Here is a 22,905-nt window from a genome sequence, read left to right as displayed (position 1 = left end):
GTAGTACCGATCGGTGGCAGATCACAGCCCTGGTTCGATGCGTCAATTAAAGCAGCATCTAACTGCAAAAAACAGGCGTATCGAACTTGGGTTGCGGCGCTGGGCACAAAGGATCCGAACTGCATAGTTTTTAAGAGGAAATACAACCGTGCTTCCAGATTTTTTAAGCGGCAAATCGCCCGTGCAAAGTCAAAACACGTCGTCAAAATCGGCGAGCAGCTTTCCAGTTACCCGACCGGAACACGCAAGTTCTGGTCGTTGTCGAAAGCTGCTCTTGGTAACTACAGCCAGCCGTCCATGCCGCCGTTGCACATGAGGAATGACACCCTGGCCCATACGGCAAAAGAGAAAGCCGATCTCCTGTGCGCTCTTTTCGCCTCCAACTCGACTCTTGACGACAACGGAAAAACACCGCCGACCATCCCGCGGTGTCAGAGCTCTATGCCTGAAGTACAGTTCAGACAGAAAACTGTTAGGCGAGCTCTGTTTTCGTTGGACGTCAGGAAGTCGAGCGGGCCGGATCGCATTTCTCCAATCGTGCTTAGAACGTGTGCCCCTGAGTTGACGGCGGTGCTAACACGTTTATTCCGGCACTCTTATTCCAAAGGCGTAGTCCCTGACTCATGGAAGTCAGCCCTTGTCCATCCGATCCAAAAAAAAGGAGACAGTTCGGATCTGGCAAACTACAGGCCTATTGCTATTACTTCCCTGCTCTCCAAAATCACGGAGAGCATAATTAGCCGTCAGTTCTTGGTATACCTAGAGGGTCACCAGTTGATCAACGACCGACAATACGGGTTTCGCCATGGTCGGTCGGCAGGTGATCTTCTGGTATACCTAACACATAGATGGGCTGCGGCTATTGAAACCAAGGGGGAAGGCCTGGCAGTTAGCCTGGATATAGCGAAGGCCTTTGATCGTGTATGGCACAAGGCGCTCCTCTCTAAACTTCCATCATTTGGGCTTCCCGAGAGCTTGTGCAAGTGGACCTCTAGCTTCCTCACTGGGCGCAGCATACAGGTCGTTGTCGACGGACATTGCTCGAACCCGAAGCCCGTGAATGCTGGAGTGCCCCAAGGCTGTGTGCTATCTCCTACGCTGTTTCTTCTGCATATCAATGATATGTTTGACACCTCCAACATTCATTGCTATGCAGATGACAGCACTGGTGATGCCGTATACACGGGCCATGCACGTCTCTCTCGGGAAATCGTCGACCAGTGCCGGGAGAAACTTGTGTCTTCTATCGAGTCCTCTCTTGAGAAGGTCGCGGAATGGGGTAAATTGAACCTTGTCCAATTTAACCCCCAGAAGACTCAAGTTTGCGCGTTTACCACTAAAAAAACCCCATTTGTCGCATCACCGCTCTTCGACAACACTTCCCTAAAAGCCTCGCCTAGTATCGGAATACTGGGTCTCGAAATCTCGAGCGATTGCCAATTCCGTGGCCATCTGGAGGGCAAAGCCAAATTGGCTTCAAAGAAACTGGGCGTCATTAATATAGCACGGCAATACTTCAAGCCGGCCCACATTCTAGCGCTGTACAAAGCGCAGGTCCGGCCACACATGGAGTATTGCTGTCATCGCTGGTCTGGCGCACCCCAGTATCAGCTCGATCCATTTGACCGCGTGCAACGCAGAGCAGCTCGAATTGTCGGGGACCCAGTACTCTGTGATCGGCTGGATCACTTGGCGTTGCGTAGAGACGTCGCTTCATTGTGTCTTCTACCGCATTTATCACGGGGAGTGTTCCGAAGAGCTGTTTTACCTAATTCCTGCCGCCGAATTCCACCTTCGCACGACACGCCACAAGTTAGGATATCATCCTCACCATCTTGATGTGTGGCGGTCCTCCACAGTGCGGTTTACAAGGAGCTTTCTTCCACCTACTACAAAGCTGTGGAATGAACTTCCTTGTGCGGTGTTTCCGGGACGATACGACATGGGTACCTTCAAAAAAGGGCGCGTACACCTTCCTTAAAGGCCGGCAACGCTCCTGTGATTCCTCTGGTGTTGCAAGAAGAGTGTGGGCGGCGGTGATCACTTAACAACAGGTGACCCGTACGCTCGTTTGTCCTCCTATTCCATAAAAAAAAAAGATTTAAGTTAAGATTAAGAGCAGGGGGCCTACTTCTTAAATCGATATTCGATAAATCGTGGCATTAGTCGTGTCGAATCCTACTCTTAGTTACATCGCAATCAATGTCGAAACGATGATTGAACGAACGAAACATTAATCAATACTATCGGTCCTAACCCTACTCTTAGTTGAAAATGTCAGAGACGAATATTCGAATTTCACAAATAATCAAACGTCACTTTTACGATAATCTCCACGACACCTTCTAGGCTGGCGATGCTATTATCGTTTCAAGTTGTATTATTTGCCATACAATATACATACTGAATAAATATTATTGAAATAATTATATGTGATTTATATGTGAACAGGATTTTTTTACTACTAAGTCATTTTGTTAATCGTTTATGCGTAGAAATAATGCAAATGGCCGCCTGAGAAATAGGAAGTCGACGAGAAGGGTTGTGTTACTTTTTTTTTACATTTTATTATCCGCAAATTTTGTATTATTTATTCAATTTTAAATGGTCATATTCATTACATATTTTTTTAACATTTACATTATGTATAAATGATACCAAATTGGTGGTGCAGAGTCTGGCATGGTTCTAAGCGCCTAAGCTATGTTTTGACTTTTGACACTTAGCAGCGACATAGCATAGATTATACATAGTTTGCGCATAATTCATTCACTCTAACATCGTAAAAAAATCAAAATATTAATCTATGGTTACGATGTTTTTACGATAAACGATATGGAATACGAACATTAGTTAGAGTGCGATGTATTCGTGTTATTATCGTATCGTTCAGAATATATCGTTGTCGATTTTGCGAGTAGACCTACAGGTTCGAACCCCACATCCCAGACCAAGGTTTTTATCACATTATATTTAAAAAAAAAATTTTGAAAGTAGACTTTTAATAGAAACATTATTAAACAAAATTTTATTGAATGTTTTTTTTTTATTTTGGAAATATTATATATTAGAATAGAAATTTATAATATTTTATTTAAATTGTTCACTGTATTTTTTTTTTTATATTTTTTAAACAACATTTTACGGTATATTTGTATGAAAATATTTTTTAAATACATTTCTTCGAAATATTTGTTTTAAAATATTGATAGGAAACTTTGAAATATCTGTTTTAAAACTTTGTCCGTTGAAGTTTCATTTCGTACCCAGCACACATTTAGATTTTTTTATTTAAAAATCTTTTTTTTAATATTTTTCTTTTTGTTTGGATAGCTTCATCATTTGGTTAGCTTTTTACAAGGATGACGTCATTAAACAAGCAAGTTATTTCTACGCTTATCATTAGCATATTTTACGTTTACGTTACGTTTTATACATTTGGAGTTTTTATAATTGTTTAGTCCCTTTGCGGGAGAAATATCGTAAAATCCGTTATAAGCTCGCCTCTACCCGACGGAAGGAATACTCCTAAATTTTAAGTCTCTCGTCATACATATATATATATATATATATATAGTGGTGTATTCTAATATATATTAGAATACACTGATCCACTTCTCCTCGATAATATATAATATAATATATAACCATGGTGGATCATTACGTTTCTATTTATTAAAAAAAAACTATGAGGGTATAGGTATGCAAAGAAAAAGAAAAAACAATTTATTTAATCAGATATATTAGAATAATTTCTTATAATGTACAACAAAACTATAATATTCAATAATTTACGTCCTTAACACTGTTGTTTAAAGCTTATAAAATGATTTAAAAGAAAAATTTATCATAAACAAAGGACCAGTCAAAATATCACTTCAACTTAAACTAACAGAAATAATATTATATTTTAAAGATCTTTTGTATAATTAGCACTTTGTAAAAACAGCACTGTGATTTCGCATGTGTACAGTCACGCACAAAAATAACCCTCAATCATTATAATCAAATACAGTTCTTCAACGATTTGTACACAATGATGGATTTATATACGATTTAAATCATGAAAATAAGCGAACATACAAATAAATCTACGCGACTTTACAATGACCAACTTGTATAGTTTTTTTTTAATGTAAAATTTAGTTTTGTACTAGACAAATGACCTTGTAAATTTGGGATTCACAGATTTTTTAAGTGACGGAAGGTATATGATAATAACTGATAGTATATTTTGTAAACCACTACGAAACAACCCCGTTCACTGCTCACTGTGCTCGTCACTCTTAAGCCGTCACCTTAATGAGAAGCAGATCTTATGTGGACAACACATAAGATCTGCTTCTCATTTACTCTCATACATATTATTTCTCTTTAATTCGTTAGCTTATATTATATGAGAAGCCAGAATAAAATAAAATATATGCGCCCCTTATATTTACCGACACAATTCAAACCGGTAAATAACACAAAATTTATTTGGGTGTTACAGTTAATGATCGAATAACAGTGAAGTTCAATCAACGAAGAATTATCACAGTCGGCCTTAGTCGATCTTAAAACAAACCAATCACCTATTTTGGTCTTCTTCCTGTTGGCAAGGTTACAAAAATAGGAGAATAATCAAAATATAACACAGTTGCATTAAAAAATCGATTCCACTTAAATCAGCTTCAAGTAATAACAATAGGTAATAGTGTTGTTCCGTCATCGTGACTCGATCCGTGCGAGCCTACTTTTATCGAAAGAGCATATTGCGTGCAGCAGCGCGCCCCGCCCCGCACTAGTGACGTTACTGGCGGGCTGGGGGGATGCCTCGCTCGCACCTATAAACAAATATAATAGTATTATAACAGGCTTTGTTATGAGAGAAACATAAAATATGAGAAAAAAAACTTGATAACATTAATATAAAAACCTTTTTCAAAAAATTAACACGCGTGTAACTATTACTGTGTTTTGGCATAAGTTGGCAGAGCACTGACACTGTCAATAATATTTTCCAAAAACCATCTGTCTACAACAAACACAACCTCCGAGGCAACAAACTTCAAACTTGGCGCTAAACTTCATAATGACAACTATAGCTATCTCGACTTCTGCCAAGCGAAGTCCCCCTGAAAACGTGCTCTGAAAAGGTTACGAAACGTCGGGTTAGCTAAGATTATAGTAAAAATGTTATTTCTACGCAAAAACTAACATCAAAGTACCGTCAAAATTACGCGCGTTTTAATCTTTTAAAAAGTGTTTTATTTAAGTGTGTCTCTCGCTTAATCAAAGAAAATACTAAACAATAATATAATGAATATAAATTTAATAGAAGTTGTAATGCAGATATATTTGTTATTTTTTAAGCTGAAAACATGTTAGTTAAATTTGAAGACGGTATTAGTGTAATATGGCTATGAGTCGATGGAAGTTCATCAAGTTATCCAGGTTTTCATAAACCGATGTCATCGCAATAACCTCCGGCACGGCACGACATAACATCCAACAACCATCTATGAAAACACTGCATTAAAATCGTAATCGAACAAGATCCGGATTTAATAAATAAATAATCTATTTACGACACATAATTAAAATAAGAGCGCGTATTATATTCGCGACGAAAACTTCATGTTTTTCAGTTTTTTCCAGAGCTTATATCGCAATGATGTGAGCAGATTATTCGATAATTATAACGATTTTAGAGTTTAAATCTTGATTTAATGCACTACAGAGTAAAAATGAAAAATTTAATGACACTATTTTAAAGAGTAGACCGAATACGACCATTGTCATGTGCTATGTTTTTTTATGCGTTTCTCCAGTGGAACACACAGTCTCAAAGTGCACTACAGAGTCCTATAACGTTGGCTACGTTATTGACCGTTATATACAGTCGTGGTCAACTAATTAGGGACATTCCCTAGTTAACCAAATTATGAATTTATTTTCCAACGAGTCTAAGCAAGATTCCATATCCCTTACATGTAAGTATAATTAGTCATTTATGTGCCCGATTATACAAACAATAACAACTTCCTAAACATTAAACCTCTTTACGGTATAGTTGATAGATTATCACAGTGCTATTTGTTCAAATAATGCTGGCTGGTCATTTAATTAGGGAAACTGAGATATTGCGTTCTATTTTCAAAATCTGAATCTCAATATTGGCCGTAATATATTATATTAAAAAATACACAATCGGTTCACTTTAACATTTTTACCAGTCTTTGAATATAAACATAACTAATATATTAGTTTTATTTAACTACAGGTATTGCGAATTAAATATATTTTATGCAGTCAACTTTATGAACCCATTTATTTTACACAGTTATTATAAAAACTTTATATTATATTCTTGCGCACCACCATTTGCCGAACAGTTCAAAATCGAATTCGCACTCTTAAATATTTGTAACTAGGCCCGATTTTGCTTATTTATAGTGGACAGTGGAAAAAAAAGCATTGCATACAAAGCAAGCAGAGTAGTTTTTTTATGAAAATAAGGAATGAGACGAGGACGCTCAGTTGCTTGTAATTGATACGCCCTGCCCATTGCAATGTAGTTCCACTCAGGATTATTAAAGAACCCAAAAATTTTGAGCGGCACTACAACTACGCTCGTCACCTTGAGACATAAGTTGTCAAGTCTCATTTGCCCAGTAATTACACTAGCTACGGCACCCTTCAGACCGAAACACAATAATGCTTACACATTACTGCTCCACGGTAGAAATAAGCGCCGTTTTGATACCCATAATCTAGCCGACATCCGGTGGAAAAGAGCCTCCCACTGGTAAAATTTAGATGGTTTAATAAGATTGTGAAGCAAGTAGTAAGTGTATGTGTATAACAAGTGATAACTTACATCGCTCGAGCGGCGTAGGAGTAGAAGGCACACTGGAGTGAGAGCGCACGGTCTCCGCTAGGGAGGACATGGAGCGCCACACGCTCTCGCGTTTCCGCTGCGGACCAATAATATTACACACCTTATAGTTCGCATCTCAAAAAAAGATCTCTCAGGCGATGTCACGAGCGAGAAAAACGCGACGACTTCGCGCTTTTTTTTTATGGAATAGGAGGACAAACGAGCGTACGGGTGTTAACTGATCACCGCCGCCCACTTTCTCTTGCAACACCAGAGGAATCACAAGAGCGTTGCCGGCCTTTAAGGAAGATGAACGCGCTTTTTTTGAAGGTACCCATGTCGTATCGTCCCGGAAACACCGCACAAGGAAGCTCATTCCACAGCTTCGTAGTACGAGGGAAAAGCTCCTTGAAAACCGCACTGTGGAGTCCGCCACACATCCAGATGGTGGGGATGGAATCCTAACTTATGGCGTGTCGTGCGAAGGTGGCTTCTATCGTCGGGTAAACGAACGAGAGATTATTCCGCCAGCGTATCGTCATCGACTCGCCACGGAATCGCCGCATTTCGTTGACAATGTGTTGTGTTCGCTGAGAGAGAGGGCGCGCGACCAGTAGCGACGACACCGCGGCGATACGACGTTACGGGCGCACTTAGTCACTCGCCGCATCGCCGCGATTACATTGCCATGTGGACACGCGTTCATAGAGACTATACAGAAATACGTGGCACGACGAAGATGAAACGGTCACCCATGTAATCCTGGAATCTACTGGGGTGGCCAACAAACGGGCAAAAACGCCCTAGTAAATACAAGATCGCTCCAGGAAGTCTGCGAACACCCCAGGAGTGTTCTGAACTTCTGGAAGGAGCTGGGCTGGTTGGAATGACTGGCCAACACTGCACGCAAAATGGACTCAACTAAGCGGTCTAATTGGGGAAACAGGAGCCCTTTACCAATACCAATACGTGGCACGACGATAATATCGCTGCGGTTCTCTCGCTCGTAGAGATGGCGCCTCAGCGATAGCTGTGTGGTCACGTGTACAGTCACGTACAAAAATAATAAGCATTTTTAATTAATATTGTTTTGCACAAATAAAATTTGAAACTGAGCTCAAGTGTAATGAGCGCTCGCACGGAACGCGAGAGGTCGCGGGTTCGAGTCCCGCATCGTTCATAATATTTTGTTTTCAAATTTTATTTGTGTAATTAAACATACCAAATTGTTTTGATATTGTTTTTACACTCCAGCTTAGTATAATCTACAAAAAAATAGGACAATTTATTTGGTTAAATAATATATAAATTTAGGTACTTAACACATTCACTGCCCCGAACACATGCGGTTTTTCATAGATAAGTTTCAAATTGAGTATATTTTCTTTTGGAGTGCGCACAGCATAACTCTCATGCCTTAAACTGGAGTGTCTAAGTAGCCCCGCGTAATCTAATATTTTCTTTTACCAAAAATAGGGAGAACCTTTAAATTACTAATCAGTTTACAAAATTTATAATACAAATTTTTTTGTCGACCTCGACCTCGACCTCGACCCTCTGAATCCTATTATTTAAATATGAGATCAGAAGATCGAGTGCAGATCCTCTTATACCATAGTGGCATAGCTTCCTGATATATAAAAAGAAATATTGGGTTATGTGCCCAACAATTTCATCTTGATGTTTCTCCAATATAATAAAGATAATGTAACAACTGTAGGGATTAGGGAACGCTGAAGGAGCTAGTTTTGAGCGCATCCAATTTTTTTTTTTATGTAATAGGAGGACAAACGAGCTACCGGGTCACCTGGTATTAAGTGAGCACCGCCGCCCACATTCTCCTGCAACACCAGATGAATCACAAGAGCGTTGCCGGCCTTTAAGGAAGGTGTACGCGCTTTTTTTGAAGGTAACCATGTCGTATCGTCCCGGAAACACCGCACAAGGAAGCTCATTTTACAGCTTTGTAGTGCGTGGAAGAAAGCTCCTTGAAAACCGCACTGTGGAGGACCGCCACACCTCCAGATGGTGGGGAAGATATCCTAACTTGTGGCGTGTCGTGCGAAGGTGGAATTCGGCTGCAGAAATCAGGTTAAACCGCTCTTCTGAACACTCCCCGTGATAAATGCGGTAGAAGACACACAATGAACTATAACTACATATAATATGCAAGCCTTACCAATTTCCTTCTCTGCTTCTTCATCTCCTCGTCAGAGCCTAGTATCTCTTGTATTCTTATTTCTCTTCTCGCATTCCGCACCTGTCAACACCTAACGGTTAAGTTAAGACCAACTTACGGCCGATTTCAATAACCCATCTATCCTTAGTTTACTAGAGGTAGACAAATCTATCCTTTTACGCTTACTTACATTTCAATAACGTATCGACATAAAGCATTGGACTATAACAATATTGGACATAACTATGGATAGATAAGATCTTGTCATTAAACGGTGACAGCAATGTAGAGAGAGTCTAGAGATACGTTATTGAAAAGGGCCGTAAACCAGTGTTTCTCTGCGTGGGGCCCACGCTACACAAGGGGGCAATTTGATAGATAAGGGGGCCAATTAAAAAATGAACTCGACACGACTTTAACCCTTTCGCTTTTAGGCTATTTAAATGCAATGTAAGATATCGGTGACAAATTTAACAAAAAAAGGCAAATTCCAAGAATGTGCAAGAAAACTTTAACCACCATTTCCATTTTCATATTTAGCTGAATGTGAATTTAGTGCTGTAAGTGACTTAATGATAAAAAAAATCGACTTGATATAAAACAACGCGGAGACTTGACATCAAAGCTAACTTAATTGGAACCGAATATAAAATTTCTGTGCAGCAAGCATCAAGCGCATGGATAGCATTAAAGAATATAGAAAAATCAATATTATAAATATTTCAAAACATATTATTTTCATTGTATGTTTTAAAATTTTACTTTCGATGTTTTGATAAAAATGTTTAGTCATTTCTTCGTAAAACTTATCATTTATAATTCATATAGGAACCAGTGTTCCTGTTCATTTTGTTTTTCAAGCCAGTGCTTGAAAAACAAAATTTTATGAACGATGCGGGATTCGAACCCACGACCTCCGGCGTTCCGTGCCGGTGCTCTAACCAACTGAGCTAACCGTTCGAGTACCGCTATATATAATTATGTTTGCTTTGTCCAACTCTCAGGTTATGGCTTCATCTACAGGATCTACTTTACAGTTGATAACCTGCTCAACCCCAATATTTGCATATTAGGAAGTTGACTTGAGATGTCGCTCTTGTAAATCTAAACAATATGTAATGCCGGAGGTCGTGGGTTCGAATCCCGTTCATAAAATTTTGTTTTTCAAATTTTATTTGTGTATTAATCCTAGAAATGAGGGTTATCACTTTAAAAACATAACATATTGTTTAATAAAGTTTGGTTTAAGGTTACAAAGATCTTATGATTATGGATGGGAGTGTTTGCCGTCGGTCGTGTAGATTTTATTTACCTTTCAAATGTTCGAATTCTAAATTCTTTTTCGCTTATTATTCCCAATACTATATTATATAAGAACAGAAAAACTGCGCGTGCGCACACAAAAAGATTTCTGCAACTACTGGTTTATGGTTTAAGGATTTTATGACGATAAGGGACAAGACGAGCATGACGTTCAGCTGATTGTAATTGATACGCCCTGCCAATTAAAAGCAGTGTCAGGATTTTTTAAAAATCGCAAAATCCTGAGTGGCACAACAATTGCGCTCGTCTCCTTGAGACATAAGATGTTATGTCTCATTTGCCCAGTAATTTCACTAGCTACGGCGCCCTTCTGACCGAAACACAATAATTTTTACACATTACTGCTTCACGGCAAAAATAGGCGCCGTTGTGGTACCCATAATCTAGCCGGCACCCTGTGCAAAGGAGCCTCCCACTAGTATAAACACTTTAAATAAACTTGATTAGTTAATAAAAAAACTAACAAAATAAAACAGCACATAAGTAACTGAGGCCTCTGCAAAAGGGCAAGCTGACCCGATATGTTCCCAGTGAAAAATGATAATTGTCTGTGACTGTTTTATATTTGAATGAAATCTTTCAAATTCAAATCAAAAATTTAAATCTTTAAAGATTAAAATTAAAAAAAAAAGTAAAACACTGTTAGAAATTAAAGAAGTCTATCACGATTTATGACCGCTCGACATACAGTTTGACACAACTCGACACACGGTTTGACACAGCTCGACACACTCTCCCCGTTCCCTATCGACGCGACGCGATCATCGCGCGAGCCTCAGTTAGGACACCTATTCATCAGTAATTTGATTTTGTTTCATCGCACGAATATATTTTAAAAAATTTAGTCGCACGAATGCATCGCGCTATGGCCTAGTAAGACACCAATTCTAGATCAAACATCTTATTCTCTAGATCTATATTCTTCTAGATCAATATGTTTGATACGTATGTCTACTCGTACGATAGTCGCATCACTCATTCGCGCGATGGTCGCGTTATTGCTTTCTATTAGGACAATGCGTATTTTTTTTTATGGAATAGGAGGACAAACGAGCGTACGGGTCACCTGTTGTTAAGTGATCACCGCCGCCCACAATCTCTTACAACACCAGAGGAATCACAGGAGCGTTGCCGGCCTTTAAAGGTTCTTTTAATTTAAATGACACACTAGTTAAGTGTTAACTTACCAATTTCTGATCATTTTTAAGTCTCGTCTCCGTGCCTATGATCACTTGCCGGATCTGCTCCTTGACACCAAGGGGTATCTTAAGATGTCCTCTCTCGTCGCTGTGCGGGGTGAGGCCATTCAGAGTGGCTCTCGTGAAGAAACGGTGATGAAGCAAGTCGTCAATGGTAGTACCACCATGCTTGCATGATGTACTTGACAAGCACAAATGAAGGACTGATTCTAGAAAAATATCACGTAAATTTTAAAAAAAATATGTCCTTTCTGATTTTTCTATGCTGATTGTATTTTACTAAATAAAACTACTAAGGAATACCGAAAATAATGGTCCTGCCGCCGAATTCCACCTTCGCACGACACGCCACAAGTTAGGATATCATCCCCAACATCTGGATGCGTGGCGGTCCTCCACAGTGCGGTTTTCAAGGAGCTTTCATCCACGTACTACAAAGCTGTGGAATGAGCTTCCTTGTGCGGTGTTTCCGGGACGATACGACATGGGTACCTTCAAAAAAAGCGCGTACACCTTCCTTAAAGGCCGGCAACGCTCTTGTGATTCATCTGGTGTTGCAAGATAATGTGGGCGGCGGTGATCACTTAACACCAGGTGACCCGTATGCTCGTTTGTCCTCCTATTCCATATAAAAAAATTGGTTAATTTTACCAGTAACAATTCGCCCATATAAAATAATATCTTCGCCGCATGAAATCACTAAATTATAATATTTACCCAGCTCATTAGAGACCCCCTCAGAAAACCTGTCTAAGGAACAGGTTTCTAAGGTGTCGGCGTATGCCATCTCGTAGAGAGTCCGCCCGAAGCAGTACACGTCAACAGCCTCCGCTGTGTGCGTGCGCTTCAGCTCCAGCAGGTATGGTCGGTATACGCAAGGAACGCCCACCAGGACGTTCTCAATGTCCAGCAACAATACTCTTTGGTTTTCTATGGCGATGTTCCCAGCATGGATGTGACCTGACAAATTGTGTTATTCATCGCTAAATTGCAAAGTATGTATCTGTTTTTGCTCTGTGCTTTCTTGGGACATAAAAATAACATGGAATTCCCAGGCCCAAGGGTGTCGTAAAAGGCGACTAGGGGGGAATTACCAGTGGGAAGCTCCTTTGCTTTGCACAGGATGCTGGCTAGATTATAGATACCAACAACGCCTTTTTCTGCCGTGAAGCAGTAATGTGTAATAAGCACAGCTAGTGAAATTCCTGGGCAAATAAGACTTATCTTAATTCTCAACGTGACGAGCACAAGTAATCCCGCTAAATTTTTTTATGTTTTGAGCGGCACTGCATTGTAATGGGCAGGGCGTTTCAGCTGAACGTCCTACTCGACTCGTTCCTTATTGTCATAAAAAATACAGTATCATCCAAAAGTCGTACAGTTTGTTTTTAAACACGAAAGTAAGCTAAAACTCTTTTTGTAACCTCCTTTTTGCTGCGAGATGAGACCACCGTCTACTACTCTGTTATTTGTTAGCACACAAGACATTAAGGGAGGAGTGGGCAGTACAGGTAACTTATTTAAATATTAATTTGAGGTCGAGGGTTCGAGTCCCGCATCGTTCATAAAATTTTGTTTTCAAATTTAATTTGTGTAGGTATCCTAAATCCTAGAAGTGAGGGTTATCACTTTAAAAACATAAAAAATTGTTTATATTCGTTTGACTTCGGAGTATAGGCAGAATGCGAGCAATTTTGACACAAACAGCGCTTCACATTTGGTACGGTAAATTTAATGTACTTAGTTTTCTTGCTATTTAACAATAGGTTATTAGCGCTAAACCAGTACACGATGTCACATAAAATATCGTTCACTTCGTCATACATAGCTTGGTTTCTTTTCACTTTGAAAATCAGAGAAGTGTCGTCCGCAAACAATACTACCTTATGTTTTTTCTCTATAAGATTAGGAAGATCATTTATAGATAAGGAAGAGGAACGGTCCAAGACTAGACCCTTGTGGTACCCCCATACTGAGAGGAGTCCCAGGAGATCTCTTGTCATTCACATCGACCCTCTGAATTCTATTGTTTAAATATGAAGTAAGAAGATCGAGCGCAGTTCCTTTTATGCCATAGTGGTATAGCTTCCTGACCAGCGTTGAATGTTGAACACAATCAAAAGCCTTAGATAAATCACAGAAGATGCCAAGTGCATTCTGCGATTCCTCCCAGGCATCAAAAATATTATTGATCAGCTCAACACCTGCATCCGTTGTTGAAAGTCCCCTAGTAAAGCCAAATTGTTTCAAATGAAGTAACTTATGAGAGTTAAAGTAAGTTAGCATTTGGCTTAAAATTATTTTTTCAAAAATTTTACTAAGGGTCGGCAAAACCGACACAGGACGATAGTTATTCGGGTCAGAAGAGCAACCCGACTTAAATATTGGTGTAATTTTACTATGTTTCAGAAGGTCAGGAAACACGCCACGACTAATACAATTATTAAAGACAAGCAAGCAAGATATGGTGCTATGACATCAATTATTGAACTTATTATTTTAACAGAAATGCCCCATATATCAGCAGTATTTTTCATGTCGAGAGACTTAAAAGTTTTAATTATTTCTCCAGGGCTAACAAAACTAAAATTGAAAGTTTGTTGGCATTCTTTAACATTTTCCAGAAGAAGTGACTCAGTAACAGTGGTGGAGGAGACAAAGATTCGAACACGGGACCTCTAGCTTAGTAGGTAGGATCGCTAACCACTCGGCTATACAGGCTTGATAGACTATGACAGCTAAGAAAACGTCGAAAAAAAATATAATTTAGAACATACACACGTACGTACGTACGTACATACGTGTCATACAAATCGCGAGTGTAAGACGTAGCTTGTCACGCACAGTAAACTAATATTCCTTGCCTCTTTTTATCGGTTGTCTAACAGCAAGAGACCCTTTCTAGACACATAAATTATCTAAGTTAAATACGTACCATGCGGCAACCCTTTCTCATGTAAAAATTTCAATGCGTGTAGTATTTGATATCCGTAAAGCGCGATCTGTCCCATTGTGAACGGTTTTCTTATTTTCGGGTTGCCATACTTGGCGAGATAACTCTTCTTGTAATCTGTGTCATATAACAGATCTCTTATTGTCCCGTTTTCATGTATTCGTCTGATAACATAAGCCCCCGTTTCTAATGCATGTACTGCCAATATGTCGTCTATATATGGATGCTGAAACAATTAATTAATAATTTATTTCAAATAGTCAACTTTGCAATATATATGAGGTGTGCGCGTTTTTTTAAAGCAGCCATGTGTATATATATACCTGATACAGATTTTTGTATAGAGTAAATGTGGGGTATCAAAACATATTCAAATATTTTTATTCGAAATAAAATTTGTATATCTCAAACAACTACATGTGTATGTAAGAGTGTGTATAACCTCATACATTTCCTTCACAACCAACACTGTGTTGCCATTACAATACAATATTATATTCAATAAATCATTGTTAATTAACATCACAAAAGCTTAATGATCAACTATCCGGCTTTTACCATAAACACTTTGTAAGAAAAATATTCAGGTAAAATATATGAAGTATTAAAACAATGATAATTCTATTATTACACTGCTGCGCTGCTAGACCACCATGTTTTGATATAAAGCATGCTTCAAGAGATGCGTTGTCTGCCTTTATGGTGGTATGGTGTAGAGGCTCCTGTTTCCGCAATTAAACCTCTAGTGTGGGTCCATTTTGCGTGCAGTATTGGCCAGTTACTCCAACCAGCCCAGCTCTTTCCAGAAGTTCAGAACATTCGTGGGGTGTTCGCAGACTTCCTGGAGCAGCAAAAATTCTGAGTGGCACTATAATTGCGCTCGTCAGCTTGAGACATAAGATGTTAAGTCTCATTTGCCCAGTAATTTCGCTAGCTACGGCACCCTTCAGACCGAAACACAGTAATGTTTACACATTACTGCTACACGACAGAATAGAGTATGATCTAAACTTGAACATCCCTAACTCGTATCGAGTGTTGAATACTTAGTAACATGTTAATGCAAGTAATTGTAATTTAATTCACGATGGAGCGGTTGAACTAAAAATTAACTAACATATCAGTTATAAATAAATACAACGGAAGACGTGGGTTGATTGTCCTCGACCTTCATTTGTCAAAATGAAGGTCGAGGACAATTAGATTACGTACTCATACCAGTATCTAAGCTTCGCTTGGGTTGAATACGAATAAATAAATAAAAAACAAATCTATGTTCAAAAAAGGTAATTAGTTATATTTTAAAAGTAACCTTCACTTCTAGGATTAATACACAAATAAAATTTGAAAACAAAATTTTAAGAACGATGCGGGATTCGAACCCACAACCTCTCGCGTTCCGTGCGAGTGCACTTCCTACGGAGCTAGCCGTTCGAGTGACTTATCGTTGATAAATCTTGTATGCATTTCCTAATATGCAAATACTGGGGTGGAGCAAGGTTATCAACTGTAAAGTAGATTCTGTAGATGAAGCCACAACTTGAGAGTTGAACAAAGCATACAAGATTTTATGAGAATATGTCACTCGAGCCGTTAGCTCCGTTGGAAGAGCACTCGCACGGAACGTTCGTGGGTTCGAGTACCACATCGTTTATAAAATTTTGTTTTAAAATTTTATTTGTGTGTTAGGTACTCAAGTAAGATTATTAAAACAACATTTTGCAATTGGTGTCAAGCTAAACGCAAAGATTAAGAGATTCAGTACCTACTTACATTTTATGAAATGCTAAAGTGAAATATACAAATTTTCCATTGGCTCCTTTGCACTGGAAGCCGGCATAATCTATATGGGTACCACAATGGCGCCTATTTTTGCCGTGAAGCAGTAATGTGTAAACATTATTTTGTTTCGGTATGTAGGGCGCCGTAGCTAGTGAAATTACTGGGCAAACGAGACTTAACATCTTATGTCTAAAGGTGACGAGCGCAATTGTAGTGCCACTCAGATTTTTGGGGTTTTTCAAGAATCCTGAGCGGCACTGCATTGTAATGGGTAGGGCGCATCAATTCCCATCAGCTGAATGTCCTGCTCGTCTCGTCCCTTATTTTCATAAAAAAAAAAACAAACTTGCCTCAAAGGCTTGTTTTTTTTCTCAAGGAATTATTCTCAAAGTGTTCAATAACTTCTGGAATGTTCAAATATATGAAAAGCCACGTTCAGAGTTATTTGAAGCAAAGGAATGGCGACAAATGTGTGTTTTCTACCACAATATCTCTGCTTTTAGTATGTTGATGAACTATGACGTCATTGTTGGCATGCTGCATACGCGTCAAAATGTTCATGTCCATTGGCAATTTAAAAATAAAAAATATTTACTTATTTGGCATTTCATATTATTTTATAATGTTAAAAATGCTGACTCATAATCAAACAAATTTAAAAAAAATGTCCAAAAAATTAAAAAAAACATAGTTTGGACCACCCATAACATTTAGGGGGATGAAAAATAGATGTTGTCCGATTCTAGGACCTACCCAATATGCACTCAAAATTTCATGAGAATCGGTCAAATCGTTTCTGAGGAGTTCAAAGTTTAACACCATGACATGAGAATTTTATATATTAGAGATAGATTATTAGAGGTTGGTACGGATGTTAAAATTTTCGGCCTACTAGCAGCAAATGTGTAAATCTACCATATAATTACCAATACTTTCACTTGCAATGCATTTTATAAAGGCCAATGCACAACCAATATGGTCAACACCCAAAGTATATATATACAGTATACAGTCGCGAGCAAAAGTTTGGAATCACTTACATCATTAGTCCTTCACTTAATCCGGGATAGCTTCTTAAATACTGGCTTGATTTTAATGAATTTGTTACCAGTATAAAGTTAAGAGCTGAACCTTTAAAATGGTGCCATTTTTATGATAATAATAATAAGAACGCGCTGAACCCATTACAAGTAAGTGATTTTAAACTTTTGCTCGCGACTGTAGATGACAATTTAGAAATCATTCTTTAAAAACTGAATATAAAATATACCTACTGATATACTTTGTAGACTCTTTAAGGCTATCTGCAAGTCTTTGTCATGCAAATACTTATCTGGTCCATAACTTTGCCATTCCAATAAACAATTCTCTTTACTAATGGAGTCAATCACCTGAAAACATAACATTGATATCATAAGATACTTCTTAGGTAATAATTTGTTCTATGTGGCTGAGTATATCTTATACCTTTAAACGACCAATTCTTGTATATATATAATCTGAATCTCGGAAATGGCTTCAATGGTTTTAATGAAATTTAGTATACAGGTAGTTTCGGGGACAAGAAATTGATGTAGCTAGGTTTCAAATGTAGTTTTAGCCGTGTTTTAATGAGAAACTGCTACAATAACATTAGAATACAAAGGTAAATTTCGCCACTATATACAAGACTATAATAGCACAGATGGGTCATTGGGTGATCCAGAAAGCAGGAGACCCCGGTTCTAATTCCGATATCTATTAGTTTTTCTTTTTTTTTAATTTTTATACATTCTTAAAAATCCGAGCAAGGCTTGGTCATCCAGATATTTTAAATTAATCTAAGAGCTATACTTCTAATTCAAAATTATGAATGGCCAGCATGAAACTTATTCTGTTTGGAATTCATTAGTTTGGCCATTGAAATTGTTTTGTTTAGAACCCTAACTTAGGTCCTATAAAAATGTCCAAGTTACTACTTATTATAGAGCCATTACCAATATATGGTTGTGGTAGATTTTTTTTTATGTAATAGGAGGACAAACGAGCGTACGGGTCACCTGGTGTCAAGTAATCACCGCCGCCCACAATCTCTTGCAACACCAGAGGAATCACAGGAGCGTTGCCGGCCTTTAAGGAAGGAGTATGCGCTTTTTTTGAAGGTGCCCATGTCGCATCGTCGCGGAAACACCGCATAAGGAAGCTCATTCCACAGCTTTGTAGTACGAGGAAGAAAGCTCCTTGAAAACCGCACTGTGGAGGACCGCCACACATCCAGATGGTGGGGATGATATCCTAACTTGTGGCGTGTCGTGCGATGGTGGAATTCGGCGGCAGGAATTAGGTCAAACAGCTCTTCGGAACACTCGCCGTGATAAATGCGGTAGAAGACACACAATGAAGCGACATCTCTACGCAACACCAAGTGATCCAACCGTTCACAGAGCACTGGGTCCCCGACAATTCGAGCAAGAATATGTGGTAGAATACTGAAACTGGAAGGAACATACAGATTTTATTGAAACTGATTTATGGGTATAACATTTTTGTACTGTTACAACTTACACATTAACAATGCGCGATAAGGCATAAAAAGGCATTTATTTTCTCAAAATTGATTCCTTTCGAATTCTTTTTGATGTCATTACTAATATACTAGATACTACTACCTAATATTATTACTAAAACTATTTGAATTTGTATATTGTTCAGTTAAGTTGATAGAATAGAATAAAAAAAACATTAATGTTAGTCAATTGTTATTATACATGTACCTAGACCTTGGCATTAAAACTGTCAGTCAAGAAATAACCCAAACTAGACTGAAATACCAGGACAAACTAACAACCCATGTCAACGAGATAGCCAAGTCTTTGAGCGGAAAGGGTGGTATCCAGTTCACCAGGCTTAAGAGACATGACATCACAAATCTCAGTATAAGATATCATTAATAAGTGGAGAGTTTGAAGCAAAGTAAATTTACATAAATATCGGGTACCGACAATGACTCTTTGAGGAGATATATGCAGCCAAAACAGTAGGTTATTGTTTGAAACAACAGATTGCCGCAACATATAAAACCAAAAAAATTTGTCATCAAATAACGGCATATGCATGCAACCACAAATATTTAGCACTGTGTACCTATTAGTATACTACCTAATAAGAAATTACAATAAAATGGGACAAATCAATAGTGAGAACTGCGTAGTATATTGCTTGCATTAGGTACATTGTTATTTTAATTATCATGGTGAGGAATTACTAAATCAACAATCAAAAGTACGGTAACACAATATTTGATTAAGTCTATTGCTTTTTCCCACAACTGCCTATTGCGCTAAGTCACATACATTAAATCATACATATGGTGAAGTTTTTTTAAGCTATTGCATAGCTTCTATCGCGGGCCTTGAGTGTGGAGACCGAATCCAGAAATTCCGTAACGAAAATAACCTAACACTTACTTACTAGATGTATATAGATATTTCGGCACGGTCATTACAGTTGCCGTGGAACAGCGGTTATTACGTATGCTTTTTGTGCAGAAGGTCCCAGATTCGAGCCTGGGGTACATCTTGATTTTTTTTAATTTCTTTTTTTTACCATGTTTTTTTTATTTTTATTATTATGACAAGCATCTTTATTTAGTTTCACCTGACCCATTGTCTGTCTGTAATCAAATCTTGCAAGTTAAATTTTACTTGCTTCCCGTTTGCTTTTTTTAAAATTAATTTTATCAAAAAAAAATACTGCATAAATAAAATAAATAAATAATTAGAATTGCATAAGCTAAAAATGCTATGCAATAGCATTTAGCGCGGCAGTCCCCGAGTGCCACACGTCTTTTTTTAACATAAACAGACACCACTTTTGGTCATCAAGTCTTCTCTCAAAAATTAGGAAAAAAGGTGTTTGTGATAGATAGCTAAAATACATACTGAAAAATAGCTTTTATGTATTCTCCAGCCAATATTTGGTAAAGGTCCTTTCAGTTCATACTGCCCGTCACCCCTCAATGCTATTGATACAATTTGAAGTGACTGTTCTGGAACAAATGAACTCATTAACTTTTGCAGGGTTTCAGCCCTAACCAACTAGGAGAAAACAACTTTAAATTAATTTTGTATTTTATTTATTTCAGCAAGTCACTTGGTTACAAACTCACATTACCGTACCAAAGATAATTAAGTTCAGTGCTGCCAACTTAAAAATTACTGGTGTTTTATTTTTTTTACATTAACTATTATCATTGACCAAAACAACACTTTTTTTAATTTGCACAATTTTTTAATTTATGACAGTAAGGGAAGCAATGAGCAGGATGTTCAGCTGATGGTAATTGATACACCCTGCCCATTACAATGCAGTGCCATTCAGGATTCTTGAAAAATACAAAAAGTCTGAGCAGCACAATTGTGCTTGTCACCTTAAGACATACAATGTTAAGTCTCATTTGCCCAGTAATTTCACTAGCTATGGTACCCTTCAGAATGAAACACAGTAATGCTTATACATTACTGCTTCATGGCAGAAATAGGTGCTGTTGTGGTACTCATAATCCAGCCAGCATTCTGTGCAAAGGTGCCTCCCACTGGTAAGATAGACAGTGTAGGGCAATTTTTTTTTACATTTGTAATATTTTTCATGTAGATTTCATTCTTGATATAATATTTCAAACTTACCTACAATATCCATTGAATAGTTACTGGGATCCAAAAAGCACCTCACTGGTAATGATAATGATAGTATATGGTGCCTTAATACTTCATCTATGTACCTCTGGAATTGATAATAAATATAAATGTATTGTGGGAAAACACTAATGTTACTTAATTACTTAGTTACTTTTTCTTTTAAACATTTAACATAAGTATTATTTAAACACAGAAATAAAAATCTGCTAAGTTTAGAGCAGCTTACAAATAATACTATAAATATAAAAATTGTTTTAATATTTAAATGTAACTAAGTGTGGGAGGTGCAATAGGTTGAACCGTTGACTCTCACCGCTGAGGCCTCCGGTTCAATCCTCTCCTGTCACATACCATATGTTTTAAGTTTTCAAATTTATATGTATGTTTTCTTGACACTTTATAAGGTTGGAAAACTCTTGTGATTCCCCTGGTGTTGAGAGTATGGGCTGCAGTGATCACTTACCTTCAGTCCAATGTTACACAAAGGATAGTTATTTGACCAAATTTATTAAAAAGTTTATGTTATAATTTCATATTAAGTTTTTCCTCTAAAGCAGATTTTGTATTTCTAACTCATTTTTGACTTTGTTAAAAGACTATAAGCAATCAATTATTTATCAATAAGTAATAGATAGAGGTTTTACTAGTAATCAAGTATATTAAAAAATGAGTTAAATATTATTTTATTATATTTTGGGTTGAGCTGATGGTCTTATTAGTTGTTTCCAAGGCTCTAAATAAATAATGTATAAATAATAACTCTATTTGTAATATACACCAGTCTTAGCTTTCTGCAATTCTTTTCTAAATCCTTTCACTATTCCAAACTCTCACACTCACAATCCTCTGTATGCACAATGTAGTTACTTAAAAAGCAACATTAACATATTCAATATATAAGTTAAACATTATACACTGCCTTCTACTGGTAACAGATCCCAATGAATCCATTTGATGTGGTTTTATATAATTACCTGCAAGGCTATTTGTCGTTCAGCCACAAACGAAGGCTGCATGTTCCCTAACAACTTCTTAGGCGGCAGGGGAAGATCAATATTTGCCTGCTGAAGACAAGTATGGAGCGCAGCAAAGTCACTATATCGCCGCGACACTGACCATTTATTATCTTTACATGGACCTCGTTGCACTCGTAACACATATTCCTAAAATGTACCGAAATCAACAATAGCCAAGATCATAATGTTGTTCAGAAAGAGAACAATTTAAAAACACGTACAATGTGTTTACTTATACTTAGGGCATTTTCTAATACACATAATAACTTATCAGTGTCATCCTTAACAATTCTGGAGTGAAGTGATTTTTCGAATATAGCCATTACAGCTGCATATAAAGTAAAGAACCATTGATTTGAATAAAACTAATAACATGTATCTTTCCAAACACAAATAAATATTGTTCATAAAAATCAGGTAACCACAGTCCACAACCAAGTATTGTAGCATATGACTTATGTCATTTCTCAAGTAATCTGTATTCTGTCAAGTGTCATCACTTGATAGATAAAATGATCCGATTTCATTCTTTCATTCCAATCGTTGTTGTCATTACACAATACCATCAATACATCCTCTAGAAAAAAATATAGAAAGTTACATTACCTAGTATTGATAATAACATAAAAATTTATTGAAACAAAACAATGCACATAACTAAATTTACAATGCTTAATAAGTCAAAGTCAAAAAATCTTTATTCACTGTAAAACTTTATAAGTTATTTAGTGCAAGTCAGGATGAAGTACAAAAGTAACAATAGCATTCAAATGAGTATAACAATATTCATTAACAAAATTTAAAACATTAATTCCAACTATCTTTATCATTCAAATAATCTTTCACACTATAATACGCCTTAGATGTTAATTTATTTTTTACGATACATTTAAATTTTTTAATAGGTAACATTTT

At 37.4% G+C, this 22,905-nt stretch overlaps 1 protein-coding gene across 1 annotated transcript; it reads right to left on the bottom strand.

Moving 5' to 3' along the window:
• Positions 1-3,729: 3,729 nt before the first annotated feature.
• LOC126972039 (PX domain-containing protein kinase-like protein) lies at positions 3,730-22,424 on the bottom strand. The gene is made up of 11 exons (XM_050818604.1): positions 22,212-22,424; positions 21,949-22,137; positions 20,963-21,059; positions 20,219-20,325; positions 17,573-17,689; positions 14,499-14,742; positions 12,281-12,523; positions 11,552-11,772; positions 9,042-9,122; positions 6,863-6,959; positions 3,730-4,826 (listed from the first exon to the last, which is right to left on the bottom strand). Exons 1-11 carry the CDS (start codon positions 22,311-22,313, stop codon positions 4,708-4,710), a joined length of 1,617 nt encoding a protein of 538 aa, XP_050674561.1. The 5' UTR covers positions 22,314-22,424; the 3' UTR covers positions 3,730-4,707.
• Between the last annotated feature and the right edge of the window lie 481 nt (positions 22,425-22,905).

This window comes from Leptidea sinapis, chromosome 25 (assembly GCF_905404315.1).
Source record: "Leptidea sinapis chromosome 25, ilLepSina1.1, whole genome shotgun sequence".
Taxonomy (NCBI): domain Eukaryota; kingdom Metazoa; phylum Arthropoda; class Insecta; order Lepidoptera; family Pieridae; genus Leptidea; species Leptidea sinapis.
This window is presented reverse-complemented; position numbering and strand designations above follow the sequence as displayed.

Bases quoted from the DNA above. Each gene is read 5' to 3' on its own strand.
- LOC126972039 (XM_050818604.1), bottom strand. From the start codon at position 22,313: ATGGCTATATTCGAAAAATCACTTCACTCCAGAATTGTTAAGGATGAC. The intron at 21,060-21,948 runs GTAATTATATAA...TATCAATTCCAG, and splicing joins AACGACAAATAGCCTTGCAG to AGGTACATAGATGAAGTATT. The intron at 4,827-6,862 runs GTAAGTTATCAC...ATTTGTTTATAG, and splicing joins TCCTACGCCGCTCGAGCGAT to GTGCGAGCGAGGCATCCCCC.